The sequence below is a fragment of the Solanum lycopersicum genome, chromosome 2 (genome assembly GCF_036512215.1).
Source record: "Solanum lycopersicum chromosome 2, SLM_r2.1".
Classification (NCBI taxonomy): domain Eukaryota; kingdom Viridiplantae; phylum Streptophyta; class Magnoliopsida; order Solanales; family Solanaceae; genus Solanum; species Solanum lycopersicum.
Genome location: NC_090801.1, coordinates 70,175,171 through 70,190,746, shown reverse-complemented (window position 1 = coordinate 70,190,746; position 15,576 = coordinate 70,175,171). Strand labels below are relative to the sequence as shown.

Below are 15,576 nucleotides of genomic sequence, written 5' to 3'. Positions count from 1 at the left end.
CCACGATTGTGTAGATTATTTACACAATGAAATTAACTATTTTAGTGAACTTTGAAGGAGGAGGATCATGATTGATGATATATGTATGTATAATGTATTTATGTTTTCTTACAAACATATGAAACTAAAAAGTAAAAGATATGGTTCATAATTTTTTCACGCAAATAAATATAAACTTCTTACGAGATATTTTTGAGGGGAAAAAGAGTAATACAAGTTTTATATTACCTTAATAAAAACGTATAAATTTTATAATTTTTTCAATACATAAAAATTTAAATTTAATTTATTTAATAAAATACTGTCTGACGTAAAATCTCTTACTCTTTCAACTTTGGAAAGTTTGTATTTATTTTATAATGTGAAAATATCACCGTTCGTCACTTCGCCAATAGTGTATATATGTGTGCTCACATTTGTGAGTATTATTCTCGAATTTAATATGGAATTATGACATTGTTTCTCACTTCTCAGTTGATGCATGTGATGTTTGACCAGACAAAGTTGAAAGGCTAATACCTAACAAAAAAAAAAACACACTAACTAATATAATTTTGTCATATACATATATGATAATAAATACAAAAATTCGGAGAAGTTCGGACCAACAATATATTATATTATTTATTTTAATTATATAATTTTATTATTAATTATTTTTACAATATTTTAAACTTACTTTTTAAATATTTAATCTAACGGCACATGTGATAATTTGATAATCATAATTTACAATTAATTATAATAAACCTAAAATGTAATGAATATGTTGATCGAAATGTGTGCGCTTGTTCCCTCTTATTATTATTATTAGGAAAAATTACTTAAATACACTACTTTAATTATCTTAATAACCATTTATCCCAACTTATTTTAAAAATTTCAAAAATCCCTTATTCCCCCAATTCAAAAAAATATAAAAGATACATCAAGATTTTCCACCTTTTTTTCACCCAATTGGCAAGTTTTACTTTACCAAAAACTAAATCCTATTTTTAAGCTACCCACTTCCCCATTAACATCCCCAATTAAAATTTACCATATTAATTTTTATTCCTTTTCCTTTTTATTTCCCTACATTGTAGGTGTATAATTGTCTACTTTTAATTCTCCATTCCACACGTTTGCAGGTTAATTTTGAATTCCAGTTAAAATTTCATCCATATCTATTTGATATTCTAGGACTCTCTTTCCATCTACCAAATTTTCTCCTTCAGCTTATTCATCGTGTGAGTTTACTAATTTTTATTCCTTTTCTACTTTTAATTCCCCATTCCACTTGCAGGTAAATTTTGAATTCCCTTCAAATTTTCATCCATATCTATTTGTTATTTTGTAGGACTATCTTTCCATCTAACTAGATTTTCTCATTCATTCAATTCATCGTGTGAGTTTACAAATATCATGGAAGAGTGTGGTAATTTCAAATGTGTGTATGATTCTGATGATGAGCTGTGGGCTGAGAATAGATCTAAGCGATTGCATGACCCATTGTTGATGAAGAACAACAATGATGAGCCAAAGAAGAAGACTGAAGAAATCAAGAAAAAAGGGCCAAGAAAAGTTACATCAACTGTGTAACTTATTATACGTAGCTGGGACAGGATGAACAAGTTTATATGTTGTTTTGTGTTGAAGACAATTATCTTTTGTGTTTTTCTAAAAGCTTATTGGTATTACAATATTTTATTAGTTATGAATGTTATATTTTTTCAAGTTATTTTTTTAGAAACAGTTGTTGCTTTACAAATTTTTTAGTGTTTCATTTTAAGTTATTTTGACAGCTAATTTACAAACTGAAGTATATTACACTTAAGTTCTAATGTGTATGATACATTATTAAGTTTTTTTCACTTTATACAAATGATGTATATGATACATAAGTATAATATATACTTGAAAAAATATTGCAGTTATATATTTAGCAACTTGAATTATATGAATGTATATGATATATCATATACATAAACAAACTTAACCCTGATTACTATTACAGTATAACGCACCACTAGAATGTACTATATCAAAATTACAGTTCATAAGGCTGTACACACTAAACATGTCGTACCCATTTGAACAAGTCAAGTTTTGGGACACTAGAATAACTCATGATGGAGTATACACGAAAAATATAACATATTTTTCACTAAAATGAATGTATCTAATACATAACTGGTTACAAATAAGCCCAGCTTGAATTACTGTAAAACTGAAACCCAAACACTGTTGAATATAATATATCAAATTTATAACTCATAAGTATGTATACACGAATCATATAGTAAACAATTGAACAAATCAATTTTTTGTACACTTGAATATCTCAAAATACAATATACACGGAACACATAACATCTTTTCAATAATATTCATGTATATGATACATCACATACACAAACAAACTCCTATATCATTACGTTACATTGAAAACGCACCACTGTTGAATCTATTTATTTATAAAATTTGGAGTTTAAATTTGGCGCATAATTAAACTGCAAAGTCACAAATTCTAGACTCGACCAGAGCAAGAGCTTCAGTATCTCTTTCGGTACCTTCCACGCATATGACTTCACCTGATGAACAATCAAAATTACGTATATCCCCAACAATTTTATCAGTTGTATCAATACAAAGCGGATACATGCCAATTCCAGTTGCATTCTTTTTCACTTCGAAATAAAGTTTCACACCCATGTCGTTTTTGATTTTCAACGGACATGAGCTTCCCTCGACAATGTATCGTATTTCAATATCCTTTGTAACATTGTCGATCTCAAGCTCTGCTAAAATCAACGTTTTCAGATTCACAAACAGAATGGCTAACAACAATTCCATCAACTTTGTAACCTTCATAATTAATATTGCTTACCCAAATTCCAGAATGCCGCAGCAGAATTGAGATATTCATCTTCAAAACCTTTTTTTTTTAATTCTTAGTATGCAGATCAACCTTTACAAGAATATTTTTGAATTATGAAGCTAATCTGATTTAAAATTTGAATTTACTAATCAGTTACACAATCTGATGACCATTAATTACGTGATTTCAGTTAAGAATAACAGTGTCACGACCGGAATCTAGACCCCAGACGAGACCGGCGTCGTTGACCTCTCAGAGGTCGCAGACAAGCCTGCTTACGTCATTCTTACTTTACATAGATTAATTTTAGCGGAAAATTTGAAATTTTTGATTCTTTAATCATAATTGCTGAACATTCTTAACTTTTCGTAATCGTTCATCATCAACCATCTAACATTTAAGAGAGAAGCAACTGAAAGTAATAATTCATTAAGTATTAATTGTATGTCGGCCACAATAGCACCAATACAAAGTTTGAACCAAAACAGGAAAGAAACGCTAGTGGAACATGCTCCACTAGCTCAACTCTAAAACTACGCTAGAATGTAAAACAGTAGCATCCTCGAAAGCATGAGGACCTACCAAACTCCGGATGAATACTGACGTCCGGATAGCTGCAACGACGAACCTGTAGCTCTAGCGTCCACCTGTGCCTGCACCTAAAAGTAGATGTTCGTATGGAATTAGTACACACTTGTACTAAGTATGGGTATATGCAAGTACACACCAGGGACATACATGAGAAAGAATAGCTCTTTCCTAACAACATGATTTTTGGAAGTCAAGTCAGTGGACTTGCCAAATTGAGATTGGGAAAGTTATGCCATGAGAGTGACATGCATCATTATAATTATCGTATGGCACACAAAACATAACATATTCATATAGCACATAACATATAACACATACTTTCTCTCATATTATTCATTCGTATACCATGAGACCTTATTATCATAGACTTAACTTTAAGACTTTCCAAAATGAGGGCTCAACATATGGGACCTCAACTAGGGAGCCTTCTTTAGCAAACACAGAGTCTGCTTCACTCATTCATTCGTATTTCATTTCAATTCATTCATAGGCCAGTGCGAACACCAGCTATACCTAGGATGTAGTTTAAGACTTTCATCGGGTTTGCTGTGCAATGATCAGGAATGACCTAATGTCATTACCTGAATCTAGCTCACCTCTTGATTATCCTATCCTAACACCTTCGGTATCATTCATTTCTTTATATGATTCATTTGAGGCTGGCCTCATTCATTCATTGGGAACTTCAACTTTAACCGACATAGATCATGTGAGCATCATGAAATCCAGTGTCTTCCCCACACCGAAAAGAGGTGGAATCACCGGCCAAAGCGATTCAAATAACATGCTAGCGTATATGGGAATTTAACCCCGCCAGATCCCTATAGTGGCAATATAGGTTCAAAGACTAGGAGATGTGTGGAGACCCATACCCGGCAAGCCGGACAGTCTCATCTCATGAGAATTACGTGAACCTCCGCCCTTCCCGAAAGAAGGCATCACCACTCATAGCTAGTCTATCGGTGCTCGGTATAAAGTTCCATTACATGCAACTCATACATCATAGAAGTTTGCTTCTAGTATGAAGACATCATAGCTCAATAGATGATTTCTCATCTCATCATTAGTATTAAGTGTTTTAAACTCAATATTTTTATTAGAGTATTCATAGAGACTGGTCTCTTCATTATCTTACACTCTCATTGGTGAGTATGTATCGGTAACATTTTCTTAAGCTCATTTAAGGTTGCTCTCATCATATGCATTAACCTCACATCATGATTGTCACCACATTCTTTATTTCATTACGTATATCTTAGGTTCACTTATTCTTGAACGTATGTTAAACTTGTACATCTATACATACAAGCCATGAGGCTTCATTTATAGTTCGTTAAGTGAATTCTTGTTTTTCTAAGATTATGTATTACAAGACTTATGTATCTTGTATATATGCCAGGATCTTTGATTTTTATCTAAGTAGATGACATTATTCTTGAATATTTCACTCACGTATGACTTATGTATCAATACGGAGGTTTGGACACGAGAACCCAAATTTTGAATTATTTGGATATCATTTATATTTTTCATTGATTTTTTGTTCTAATATTCATAAATTTAGAACTCTAAGTTAAGTCTCAACATTTTCGTGAAATAATAAATTTTCTATTTTAATTAGAATTCTAAATTAGATTTCAATCATTTACATGAAAGAATAATTTTCTAATTTAATTAGAATTCCAATTTAAATTTCAATATTTACAAAAAAGAATTAATATTCTATTTTTAATTAAAATTCTAAATTAAATCTCAATGTTTACATAAAAGAATTAATTTTCCAACTTTAATTAGAATTTTAATTTACTATTATTATTATTTTTAATTAAATTCACTTGAATAGGGAGGTTGTGGGTTCGAACCCCCACAGCCCCCTTATTTTTCCTCTCATTTTCGCTGAAGAGGAGACTGTGAGGTGGTGGGTTCGAACCCCCACAGTCCCTCATATATATATATATTTTTTTTTATACACTGCTACAGTCCTTGAGGTCGTGGGTTCGATTCCCACGCCTCACGTTTTATTTCTTCCCATTTTTCCCTCTCTCGCGCGCACTTGGAGGTCGTGGGTTCGAATCCCACGCCTCCCATTTAATTTACTGAATTAATTCCCTTCCCCTCTTTCCCCAGGTCGCGTGTTCGATTCCCTTCAGTCCCATTTCTTTTCCCTTTTTTCGCGAACTGGGGGTCGGGGGTTCGATTCCCGCCCCCAGCATCTCTTTTTTTTTTTCTTTTCTTCCTCTCCCAGTACCCGATTTCGAATCCCCCCTGCTCCATTCTTTTTCCATGCGAATTTCGCCAGTCCCAGCCCCCATTTCGAGCCCCGTCTTCAACATTCCTTTTTAATTATTTTATCAAGGCATGTGTTGGTGAGGTCTCGGGTTCGATCCCTGAAGACCTCACCTATTTTTTTTAATTCGTTTTTTGCTCAAATTTTCCAGAATGTGTCTAAAACTTATTTCCAGATTCTGGGGCACTACTCCATAATTTTTCACATCCTTTTTACGGGTTAATTTAGCATTTTTTTCTTATACATTCATTAATGTTCTTAAGACAAATTTAGGGGGATGATTTGATCATTTATTGTGACTAGAATTTATAGCCTTTCAACCATGTGAATATTACGAATATTACGATTTTAAGAGCCTCTAATTGCACATAAAACACGAGTAATCTCAAATCTATTAACATGCTAAAGAAAAACTCAAAGTCATGATCAAAATCTTGCACAAATACATGCATATTTACATTCATATTTTTCGAAAAACATAAAATATAATCACATCATCATGAACACATATTCGAAACGAGATTATCACCACAAACAAGTATCCCTAAAATTCTATCAACAAGAATACCCAACCTAAGATCATAGGGAGCTAGTGACAGGGACATGCAACGGGGAAACAACCTTAGTTTCGAGATGAATAGTTTGAATCGTAAGGAACCTCTTGGGAAAGGATCCAAGAGAGAAGGAAACCCATACCTTAATCGATATTCAAACTTTAAATGTTGCTGCCCGGAAAACTCCTCCAAACCACTCCCAATTCACTTCAACGTACACCTCACTCAACAAACCTCTCTTAGCCTTGACGTTTTGATTACTTTTTCTTTTGCTTAAAATTTTTTTTTTGTGAGTTCTTCAAGCATGAAAATTGTTGATATTCTGGCAGAAATAATGTAAGGAAGATGGAGAACGTGAGAGAGGGAGTTAAGAAGCGTGAGAGAGAGAGGGCTAATTGGATTAGGAGACTAATTCAAGAATTAGTCAAATAACATTAAAATAAATAAATACAAATCTGTTTTATTTATTTATTTATTTATTTATTCATTTAAAACGTGAAAGGACAATTATGCACTTAAATACCTATTTATTCTTATTTACATAATTCTCTTTCTTTTTTGAATCGTTACATTATCCCCCCCTTAGGAACATTCGTCCCCGAATGACACTACCATTTCACCTCATAATGCCAATGAGATCATAACTTAATTGCTATGTACAATCAGCCAATAGCAACAAATATGAAGAGATAAGGAACTATAGCCTTACGAGTAGGAAGCCTAACCTCAAGAGTTGAAAAGATGTGGATATCGGGATCTCATGTCGGCCTCAGCCTCCCACGTAGCACCCTCAACAAGATGGTTTCTCCACAATACCTTCACTGTGGCAATCTCCTTGTTCCTCAGCCGCTTGACCTGTCTGTCTAAGATCTCAACAGGTACTTCCTAATAGGACAAGTTTTCACCAACCCCCAAACCTTCTACAGGTAGGATTGATGCTGGATCACCTAGGCACTTCTTCAACATCGAGACATGAAAGACTGGATGAACAGAAGCTAGCTCCGCAGGCAATGCTAACTCATAGGCCACCTCACCCACGCGTTGTAGGATCTCATATGGCCCCACATACCTCGGACTAAGCTTCCCTTTTCTACCAAATCGCATCACCCCTTTCATAGGCGATATCTTCAAGTAAACCTGGTCACCAACGTTAAATTCTAAGGGTCGCTTTCTGTTGTCTGCATATGACTTTTGTCGGCTGTAAGCGGTAGCCAACCTGTCTCTAATCATTCTAACTTTCTCCAAGGCCTCATGAATGATCTCTGGACCCAAAATAGATGACTCTCCAACCTCGAACCACCCAACTGGAGATCTACACCTCCTACCATACAATGCCTCAAATGGTGCCATCCCAATGCTGGAGTGGTAGCTATTATTATACGAGAACTCTATCAAAGGTAGATGGTCATCCCAATTACCTCTAAAGTCAATCACACACGCTCTCAACATGTCCTCCAATGTCTGAATAGTGCACTCTGCCTGCCCATCTGTCTGAGGATGAAAGGCAGTGCTAAGTTTCACCTGCGTGCCTAAGCTTTTCTGTAAAGATCTCCAAAAATGCGAAGTAAACTGAGCTCCTCTATCTGAAATAATAGACAAAGGAATCCCATGCCATCTCACAATCTCATCAATGTAGAGTCTCGCGTAATCCTCGGCCCTGTAAGTGGACTTCACAGGGATAAAGTGGGCAGACTTAGTCAGTCTGTCCACAATAACCCATATAGAATCATGCTGCCTCCTAGTCCTCGGAAGACCAACAACGAAGTCCATATTAATGGCCTCCCATTTCCAAGTCGGAACCTCAATAATCTGAGTCAGACCACCAGGCTTAAGATGCTCTGCCTTAACCTGCTGACAATTAGGACACTTAGCCACATAGTCTGCAATATCCTTCTTCATGCCGTCCCACCAATAAATCTGCTTAAGATCATGATACATTTTTGTGGAACCTGGATGTATGGAATATCTGGAACCATGGGCCTCTGTAACAATCTTGGTCCGTAAATCATCTACATCTGGTACGCACAACCGGTTCTGGTATCTAAGTATGCCATCATCTCCCAAAGCAAAAGACTCATTCATTTTTAACAACACTGAGTCCTTCATCTCCATCAACACAGGATCGAGATGCTGACCCTTCTTGACTTCCACTATCAGGGATGATTCAGAACTAGGGTGAACTGATACACCTCCACTAGTAGAGTCAACCAACCGTACACCCCTCCTCTTTCGGCTGTCCTCTAACTGCTGGACATGCATCATTAATCTAGAAAGGTCCATATTATCATGGAGCATCGCAGCCCGACAATCTTCCTCCAGGTCTCCATTGATTCCTGTGAGGAATCTGCTCATCTCCTCCCTGCTGGTAGAAACCAAGGGAGTAGCATACCTGGATGATTTCAACAAAGTTAAGTACTCTCATCATTCTTGTTATCAAATACTAAGGGAAGTGCATACCTTGATAACTTCACAAACTTCAGGGAATACTTCCTGACAGTCATGGATCCTTGCTTGAGGTTGATGAACTCCTCAACCTTGGCCTCTTTCATCTCTCTAGGGAAGAACCTTTCCAAAAATGCTGTCTTGAACAGCTCCCAGGTGACTGGCACCCCTCCTAGGACACGGCTATCTCGCCACATTTTGCACCAAGTCTGTGCAACATCTTTGAGCTGGTAGGAAGCCAACTCAGCCTTCTCAATATCAGTGGCCCCCATGGCCACCAGTATCTTATGCAACTCGTCTATAAATTCCTGGGGATCTTCTGAAGTCTTAGCCCCTGTCGATCGATGGTAGTATAAGAGATCTGTAACCCCCCGAAATTTTTTACATAATGGTTCCTGCTCCTCGTGAAGTCTCGCAGTCTGTCAGCTATGCTGCGAGCCGGTGGGTTTTCCCTCAGAACATCCTGCCGGTTGACTTGGGCAGTCATAGCTTGGGCCTGCATCGTGATGGCCTGTGCCATCTAGGCTAGAGATGCCCTCACCTCCGCATCAGTCAACCCAGCTGGGTTCACTGGCATGGCCACTCCTTCAGCTGGAGCCTGGGGTGGATTCTGATTACCCCTAGCTGCTGCTGCTCCCGTTCTCAGACCCTTAGTTCCCCAGGTATTCATTCTCTGAAAACAGCAAGGTTGATGTTAGACACGTTCGTAACACCAAGAATTTAAACATTAGGAAAAGCACAATAAGATAAGAAGAAGGGAAGTTTTTCCTACGCATCGTGCAGTCTCTAATCCAGGATAATGGTGCACTTCACTACCATGACTTAGAAACTACTCAATGTGGTTGATGTGAACTCATTATTCGAGGAATTTAACCTAGCGCTCTGATACCAACTTTGTCACGACCGGAATCTAGACCCCAGACGAGACCGGCGTCGTTGACCTCTCAGAGGTCGCAGACAAGCCTGCTTACGTCATTCTTACTTTACATAGATTAATTTTAGCGGAAAATTTGAAATTTTTGATTCTTTAATCATAATTGCTGAACATTCTTAACTTTTCGTAATCGTTCATCATCAACCATCTAACATTTAAGAGAGAAGCAACTGAAAGTAATAATTCATTAAGTATTAATTGTATGTCGGCCACAATAGCACCAATACAAAGTTTGAACCAAAACAGGAAAGAAACGCTAGTGGAACATGCTCCACTAGCTCAACTCTAAAACTACGCTAGAATGTAAAACAGTAGCATCCTCGAAAGCATGAGGACCTACCAAACTCCGGATGAATACTGACGTCCGGATAGCTGCAACGACGAACCTGTAGCTCTAGCGTCCACCTGTGCCTGCACCTAAAAGTAGATGTTCGTATGGAATTAGTACACACTTGTACTAAGTATGGGTATATGCAAGTACACACCAGGGACATACATGAGAAAGAATAGCTCTTTCCTAACAACATGATTTTTGGAAGTCAAGTCAGTGGACTTGCCAAATTGAGATTGGGAAAGTTATGCCATGAGAGTGACATGCATCATTATAATTATCGTATGGCACACAAAACATAACATATTCATATAGCACATAACATATAACACATACTTTCTCTCATATTATTCATTCGTATACCATGAGACCTTATTATCATAGACTTAACTTTAAGACTTTCCAAAATGAGGGCTCAACATATGGGACCTCAACTAGGGAGCCTTCTTTAGCAAACACAGAGTCTGCTTCACTCATTCATTCGTATTTCATTTCAATTCATTCATAGGCCAGTGCGAACACCAGCTATACCTAGGATGTAGTTTAAGACTTTCATCGGGTTTGCTGTGCAATGATCAGGAATGACCTAATGTCATTACCTGAATCTAGCTCACCTCTTGATTATCCTATCCTAACACCTTCGGTATCATTCATTTCTTTATATGATTCATTTGAGGCTGGCCTCATTCATTCATTGGGAACTTCAACTTTAACCGACATAGATCATGTGAGCATCATGAAATCCAGTGTCTTCCCCACACCGAAAAGAGGTGGAATCACCGGCCAAAGCGATTCAAATAACATGCTAGCGTATATGGGAATTTAACCCCGCCAGATCCCTATAGTGGCAATATAGGTTCAAAGACTAGGAGATGTGTGGAGACCCATACCCGGCAAGCCGGACAGTCTCATCTCATGAGAATTACGTGAACCTCCGCCCTTCCCGAAAGAAGGCATCACCACTCATAGCTAGTCTATCGGTGCTCGGTATAAAGTTCCATTACATGCAACTCATACATCATAGAAGTTTGCTTCTAGTATGAAGACATCATAGCTCAATAGATGATTTCTCATCTCATCATTAGTATTAAGTGTTTTAAACTCAATATTTTTATTAGAGTATTCATAGAGACTGGTCTCTTCATTATCTTACACTCTCATTGGTGAGTATGTATCGGTAACATTTTCTTAAGCTCATTTAAGGTTGCTCTCATCATATGCATTAACCTCACATCATGATTGTCACCACATTCTTTATTTCATTACGTATATCTTAGGTTCACTTATTCTTGAACGTATGTTAAACTTGTACATCTATACATACAAGCCATGAGGCTTCATTTATAGTTCGTTAAGTGAATTCTTGTTTTTCTAAGATTATGTATTACAAGACTTATGTATCTTGTATATATGCCAGGATCTTTGATTTTTATCTAAGTAGATGACATTATTCTTGAATATTTCACTCACGTATGACTTATGTATCAATACGGAGGTTTGGACACGAGAACCCAAATTTTGAATTATTTGGATATCATTTATATTTTTCATTGATTTTTTGTTCTAATATTCATAAATTTAGAACTCTAAGTTAAGTCTCAACATTTTCGTGAAATAATAAATTTTCTATTTTAATTAGAATTCTAAATTAGATTTCAATCATTTACATGAAAGAATAATTTTCTAATTTAATTAGAATTCCAATTTAAATTTCAATATTTACATAAAAGAATTAATATTCTATTTTTAATTAAAATTCTAAATTAAATCTCAATGTTTACATAAAAGAATTAATTTTCCAACTTTAATTAGAATTTTAATTTACTATTATTATTATTTTTAATTAAATTCACTTGAATAGGGAGGTTGTGGGTTCGAACCCCCACAGCCCCCTTATTTTTCCTCTCATTTTCGCTGAAGAGGAGACTGTGAGGTGGTGGGTTCGAACCCCCACAGTCCCTCGTATATATATATATATTTTTTTATACACTGCTACAGTCCTTGAGGTCGTGGATTCGATTCCCACGCCTCACGTTTTATTTCTTCCCATTTTTCCCTCTCTCGCGCGCACTTGGAGGTCGTGGGTTCGAATCCCACGCCTCCCATTTAATTTACTGAATTAATTCCCTTCCCCTCTTTCCCCAGGTCGCGTGTTCGATTCCCTTCAGTCCCATTTCTTTTCCCTTTTTTCGCGAACTGGGGGTCGGGGGTTCGATTCCCGCCCCCAGCATCTCTTTTTTTTTTCTTTTCTTCCTCTCCCAGTACCCGATTTCGAATCCCCCCTGCTCCATTCTTTTTCCATGCGAATTTCGCCAGTCCCAGCCCCCATTTCGAGCCCCGTCTTCAACATTCCTTTTTAATTATTTTATCAAGGCATGTGTTGGTGAGGTCTCGGGTTCGATCCCTGAAGACCTCACCTATTTTTTTTTAATTCGTTTTTTGCTCAAATTTTCCAGAATGTGTCTAAAACTTATTTCCAGATTCTGGGGCACTACTCCATAATTTTTCACATCCTTTTTACGGGTTAATTTAGCATTTTTTTCTTATACATTCATTAATGTTCTTAAGACAAATTTAGGGGGATGATTTGATCATTTATTGTGACTAGAATTTATAGCCTTTCAACCATGTGAATATTACGAATATTACGATTTTAAGAGCCTCTAATTGCACATAAAACACGAGTAATCTCAAATCTATTAACATGCTAAAGAAAAACTCAAAGTCATGATCAAAATCTTGCACAAATACATACATATTTACATTCATATTTTTCGAAAAACATAAAATATAATCACATCATCATGAACACATATTCGAAACGAGATTATCACCACAAACAAGTATCCTTAAAATTCTATCAACAAGAATACCCAACCTAAGATCATAGGGAGCTAGTGACAGAGACATGCAACGGGGAAACAACCTTAGTTTCGAGATGAATAGTTTGAATCGTAAGGAACCTCTTGGGAAAGGATCCAAGAGAGAAGGAAACCCATACCTTAATCGATATTCAAACTTTAAATGTTGCTGCCCGGAAAACTCCTCCAAACCACTCCCAATTCACTTCAACGTACACCTCACTCAACAAACCTCTCTTAGCCTTGACGTTTTGATTACTTTTTCTTTTGCTTAAAATTTTTTTTTTGTGAGTTCTTCAAGCATGAAAATTGTTGATATTCTGGCAGAAATAATGTAAGGAAGATGGAGAACGTGAGAGAGGGAGTTAAGAAGCGTGAGAGAGAGAGGGCTAATTGGATTAGGAGACTAATTCAAGAATTAGTCAAATAACATTAAAATAAATAAATACAAATCTGTTTTATTTATTTATTTATTTATTTATTCATTTAAAACGTGAAAGGACAATTATGCACTTAAATACCTATTTATTCTTATTTACATAATTCTCTTTCTTTTTTGAATCGTTACATTATCCCCCCCTTAGGAACATTCGTCCCCGAATGACACTACCATTTCACCTCATAATGCCAATGAGATCATAACTTAATTGCTATGTACAATCAGCCAATAGCAACAAATATGAAGAGATAAGGAACTATAGCCTTACGAGTAGGAAGCCTAACCTCAAGAGTTGAAAAGATGTGGATATCGGGATCTCATGTCGGCCTCAGCCTCCCACGTAGCACCCTCAACAAGATGGTTTCTCCACAATACCTTCACTGTGGCAATCTCCTTGTTCCTCAGCCGCTTGACCTGTCTGTCTAAGATCTCAACAGGTACTTCCTAATAGGACAAGTTTTCACCAACCCCCAAACCTTCTACAGGTAGGATTGATGCTGGATCACCTAGGCACTTCTTCAACATCGAGACATGAAAGACTGGATGAACAGAAGCTAGCTCCGCAGGCAATGCTAACTCATAGGCCACCTCACCCACGCGCTGTAGGATCTCATATGGCCCCACATACCTCGGACTAAGCTTCCCTTTTCTACCAAATCGCATCACCCCTTTCATAGGCGATATCTTCAAGTAAACCTGGTCACCAACGTTAAATTCTAAGGGTCGCTTTCTGTTGTCTGCATATGACTTTTGTCGGCTGTAAGCGGTAGCCAACCTGTCTCTAATCATTCTAACTTTCTCCAAGGCCTCATGAATGATCTCTGGACCCAAAATAGATGACTCTCCAACCTCGAACCACCCAACTGGAGATCTACACCTCCTACCATACAATGCCTCAAATGGTGCCATCCCAATGCTGGAGTGGTAGCTATTATTATACGAGAACTCTATCAAAGGTAGATGGTCATCCCAATTACCTCTAAAGTCAATCACACACGCTCTCAACATGTCCTCCAATGTCTGAATAGTGCGCTCTGCCTGCCCATCTGTCTGAGGATGAAAGGCAGTGCTAAGTTTCACCTGCGTGCCTAAGCTTTTCTATAAAGATCTCCAAAAATGCGAAGTAAACTGAGCTCCTCTATCTGAAATAATAGACAAAGGAATCCCATGCCATCTCACAATCTCATCAATGTAGAGTCTCGCGTAATCCTCGGCCCTGTAAGTGGACTTCACAGGGATAAAGTGGGCAGACTTAGTCAGTCTGTCCACAATAACCCATATAGAATCATGCTGCCTCCTAGTCCTCGGAAGACCAACAACGAAGTCCATATTAATGGCCTCCCATTTCCAAGTCGGAACCTCAATAATCTGAGTCAGACCACCAGGCTTAAGATGCTCTGCCTTAACCTGCTGACAATTAGGACACTTAGCCACATAGTCTGCAATATCCTTCTTCATGCCGTCCCACCAATAAATCTGCTTAAGATCATGATACATTTTTGTGGAACCTGGATGTATGGAATATCTGGAACCATGGGCCTCTGTAACAATCTTGGTCCGTAAATCATCTACATCTGGTACGCACAACCGGTTCTGGTATCTAAGTATGCCATCATCTCCCAAAGCAAAAGACTCATTCATTTTTAACAACACTGAGTCCTTCATCTCCATCAACACAGGATCGAGATGCTGACCCTTCTTGACTTCCACTATCAGGGATGATTCAGAACTAGGGTGAACTGATACACCTCCACTAGTAGAGTCAACCAACCGTACACCCCTCCTCTTTCGGCTGTCCTCTAACTGCTGGACATGCATCATTAATCTAGAAAGGTCCATATTATCATGGAGCATCGCAGCCCGACAATCTTCCTCCAGGTCTCCATTGATTCCTGTGAGGAATCTGCTCATCTCCTCCCTGCTGGTAGAAACCAAGGGAGTAGCATACCTGGATGATTTCAACAAAGTTAAGTACTCTCATCATTCTTGTTATCAAATACTAAGGGAAGTGCATACCTTGATAACTTCACAAACTTCAGGGAATACTTCCTGACAGTCATGGATCCTTGCTTGAGGTTGATGAACTCCTCAACCTTGGCCTCTTTCATCTCTCTAGGGAAGAACCTTTCCAAAAATGCTGTCTTGAACAGCTCCCAGGTGACTGGCACCCCTCCTAGGACACGGCTATCTCGCCACATTTTGCACCAAGTCTGTGCAACATCTTTGAGCTGGTAGGAAGCCAACTCAGCCTTCTCAATATCAGTGGCCCCCATGGCC

The 15,576-nt window shown here is 37.5% G+C and overlaps 1 protein-coding gene and 1 long non-coding RNA gene across 2 annotated transcripts; one reads left to right on the top strand and one right to left on the bottom strand.

Annotated features, from left to right (window-relative positions):
• The first annotated feature begins 1,118 nt into the window (after positions 1-1,118).
• LOC109119538 (uncharacterized) lies at positions 1,119-1,732 on the top strand. Its single transcript, XR_002026743.3, has 2 exons — positions 1,119-1,229; positions 1,340-1,732. It is a non-coding gene; the product is annotated as an uncharacterized lncRNA (long non-coding RNA).
• A 7,522-nt stretch (positions 1,733-9,254) lies between these two features.
• On the bottom strand, positions 9,255-15,572 carry LOC138342203 (uncharacterized). Its single transcript, XM_069294428.1, has 4 exons — positions 15,316-15,572; positions 15,004-15,247; positions 13,675-13,743; positions 9,255-9,407 (listed from the first exon to the last, which is right to left on the bottom strand). The coding sequence occupies exons 1-4, from the start codon at positions 15,570-15,572 to the stop codon at positions 9,255-9,257; spliced, it is 723 nt and encodes a 240-aa protein (XP_069150529.1).
• Between the last annotated feature and the right edge of the window lie 4 nt (positions 15,573-15,576).

Excerpts from the sequence above, each read along its gene's own strand:
- LOC138342203 (XM_069294428.1), bottom strand. The coding sequence starts at position 15,572 with ATGGGGGCCACTGATATTGAGAAGGCTGAGTTGGCTTCCTACCAGCTC. Across the intron at positions 13,744-15,003 it reads AATCATCCCTGATAGTGGAA|GAAGTACCTGTTGAGATCTT; the intron begins GTCAAGAAGGGT and ends TTGTCCTATTAG. Across the intron at positions 9,408-13,674 it reads AGGAGATTGCCACAGTGAAG|AGAATGAATACCTGGGGAAC; the intron begins GTATTGTGGAGA and ends TGCTGTTTTCAG.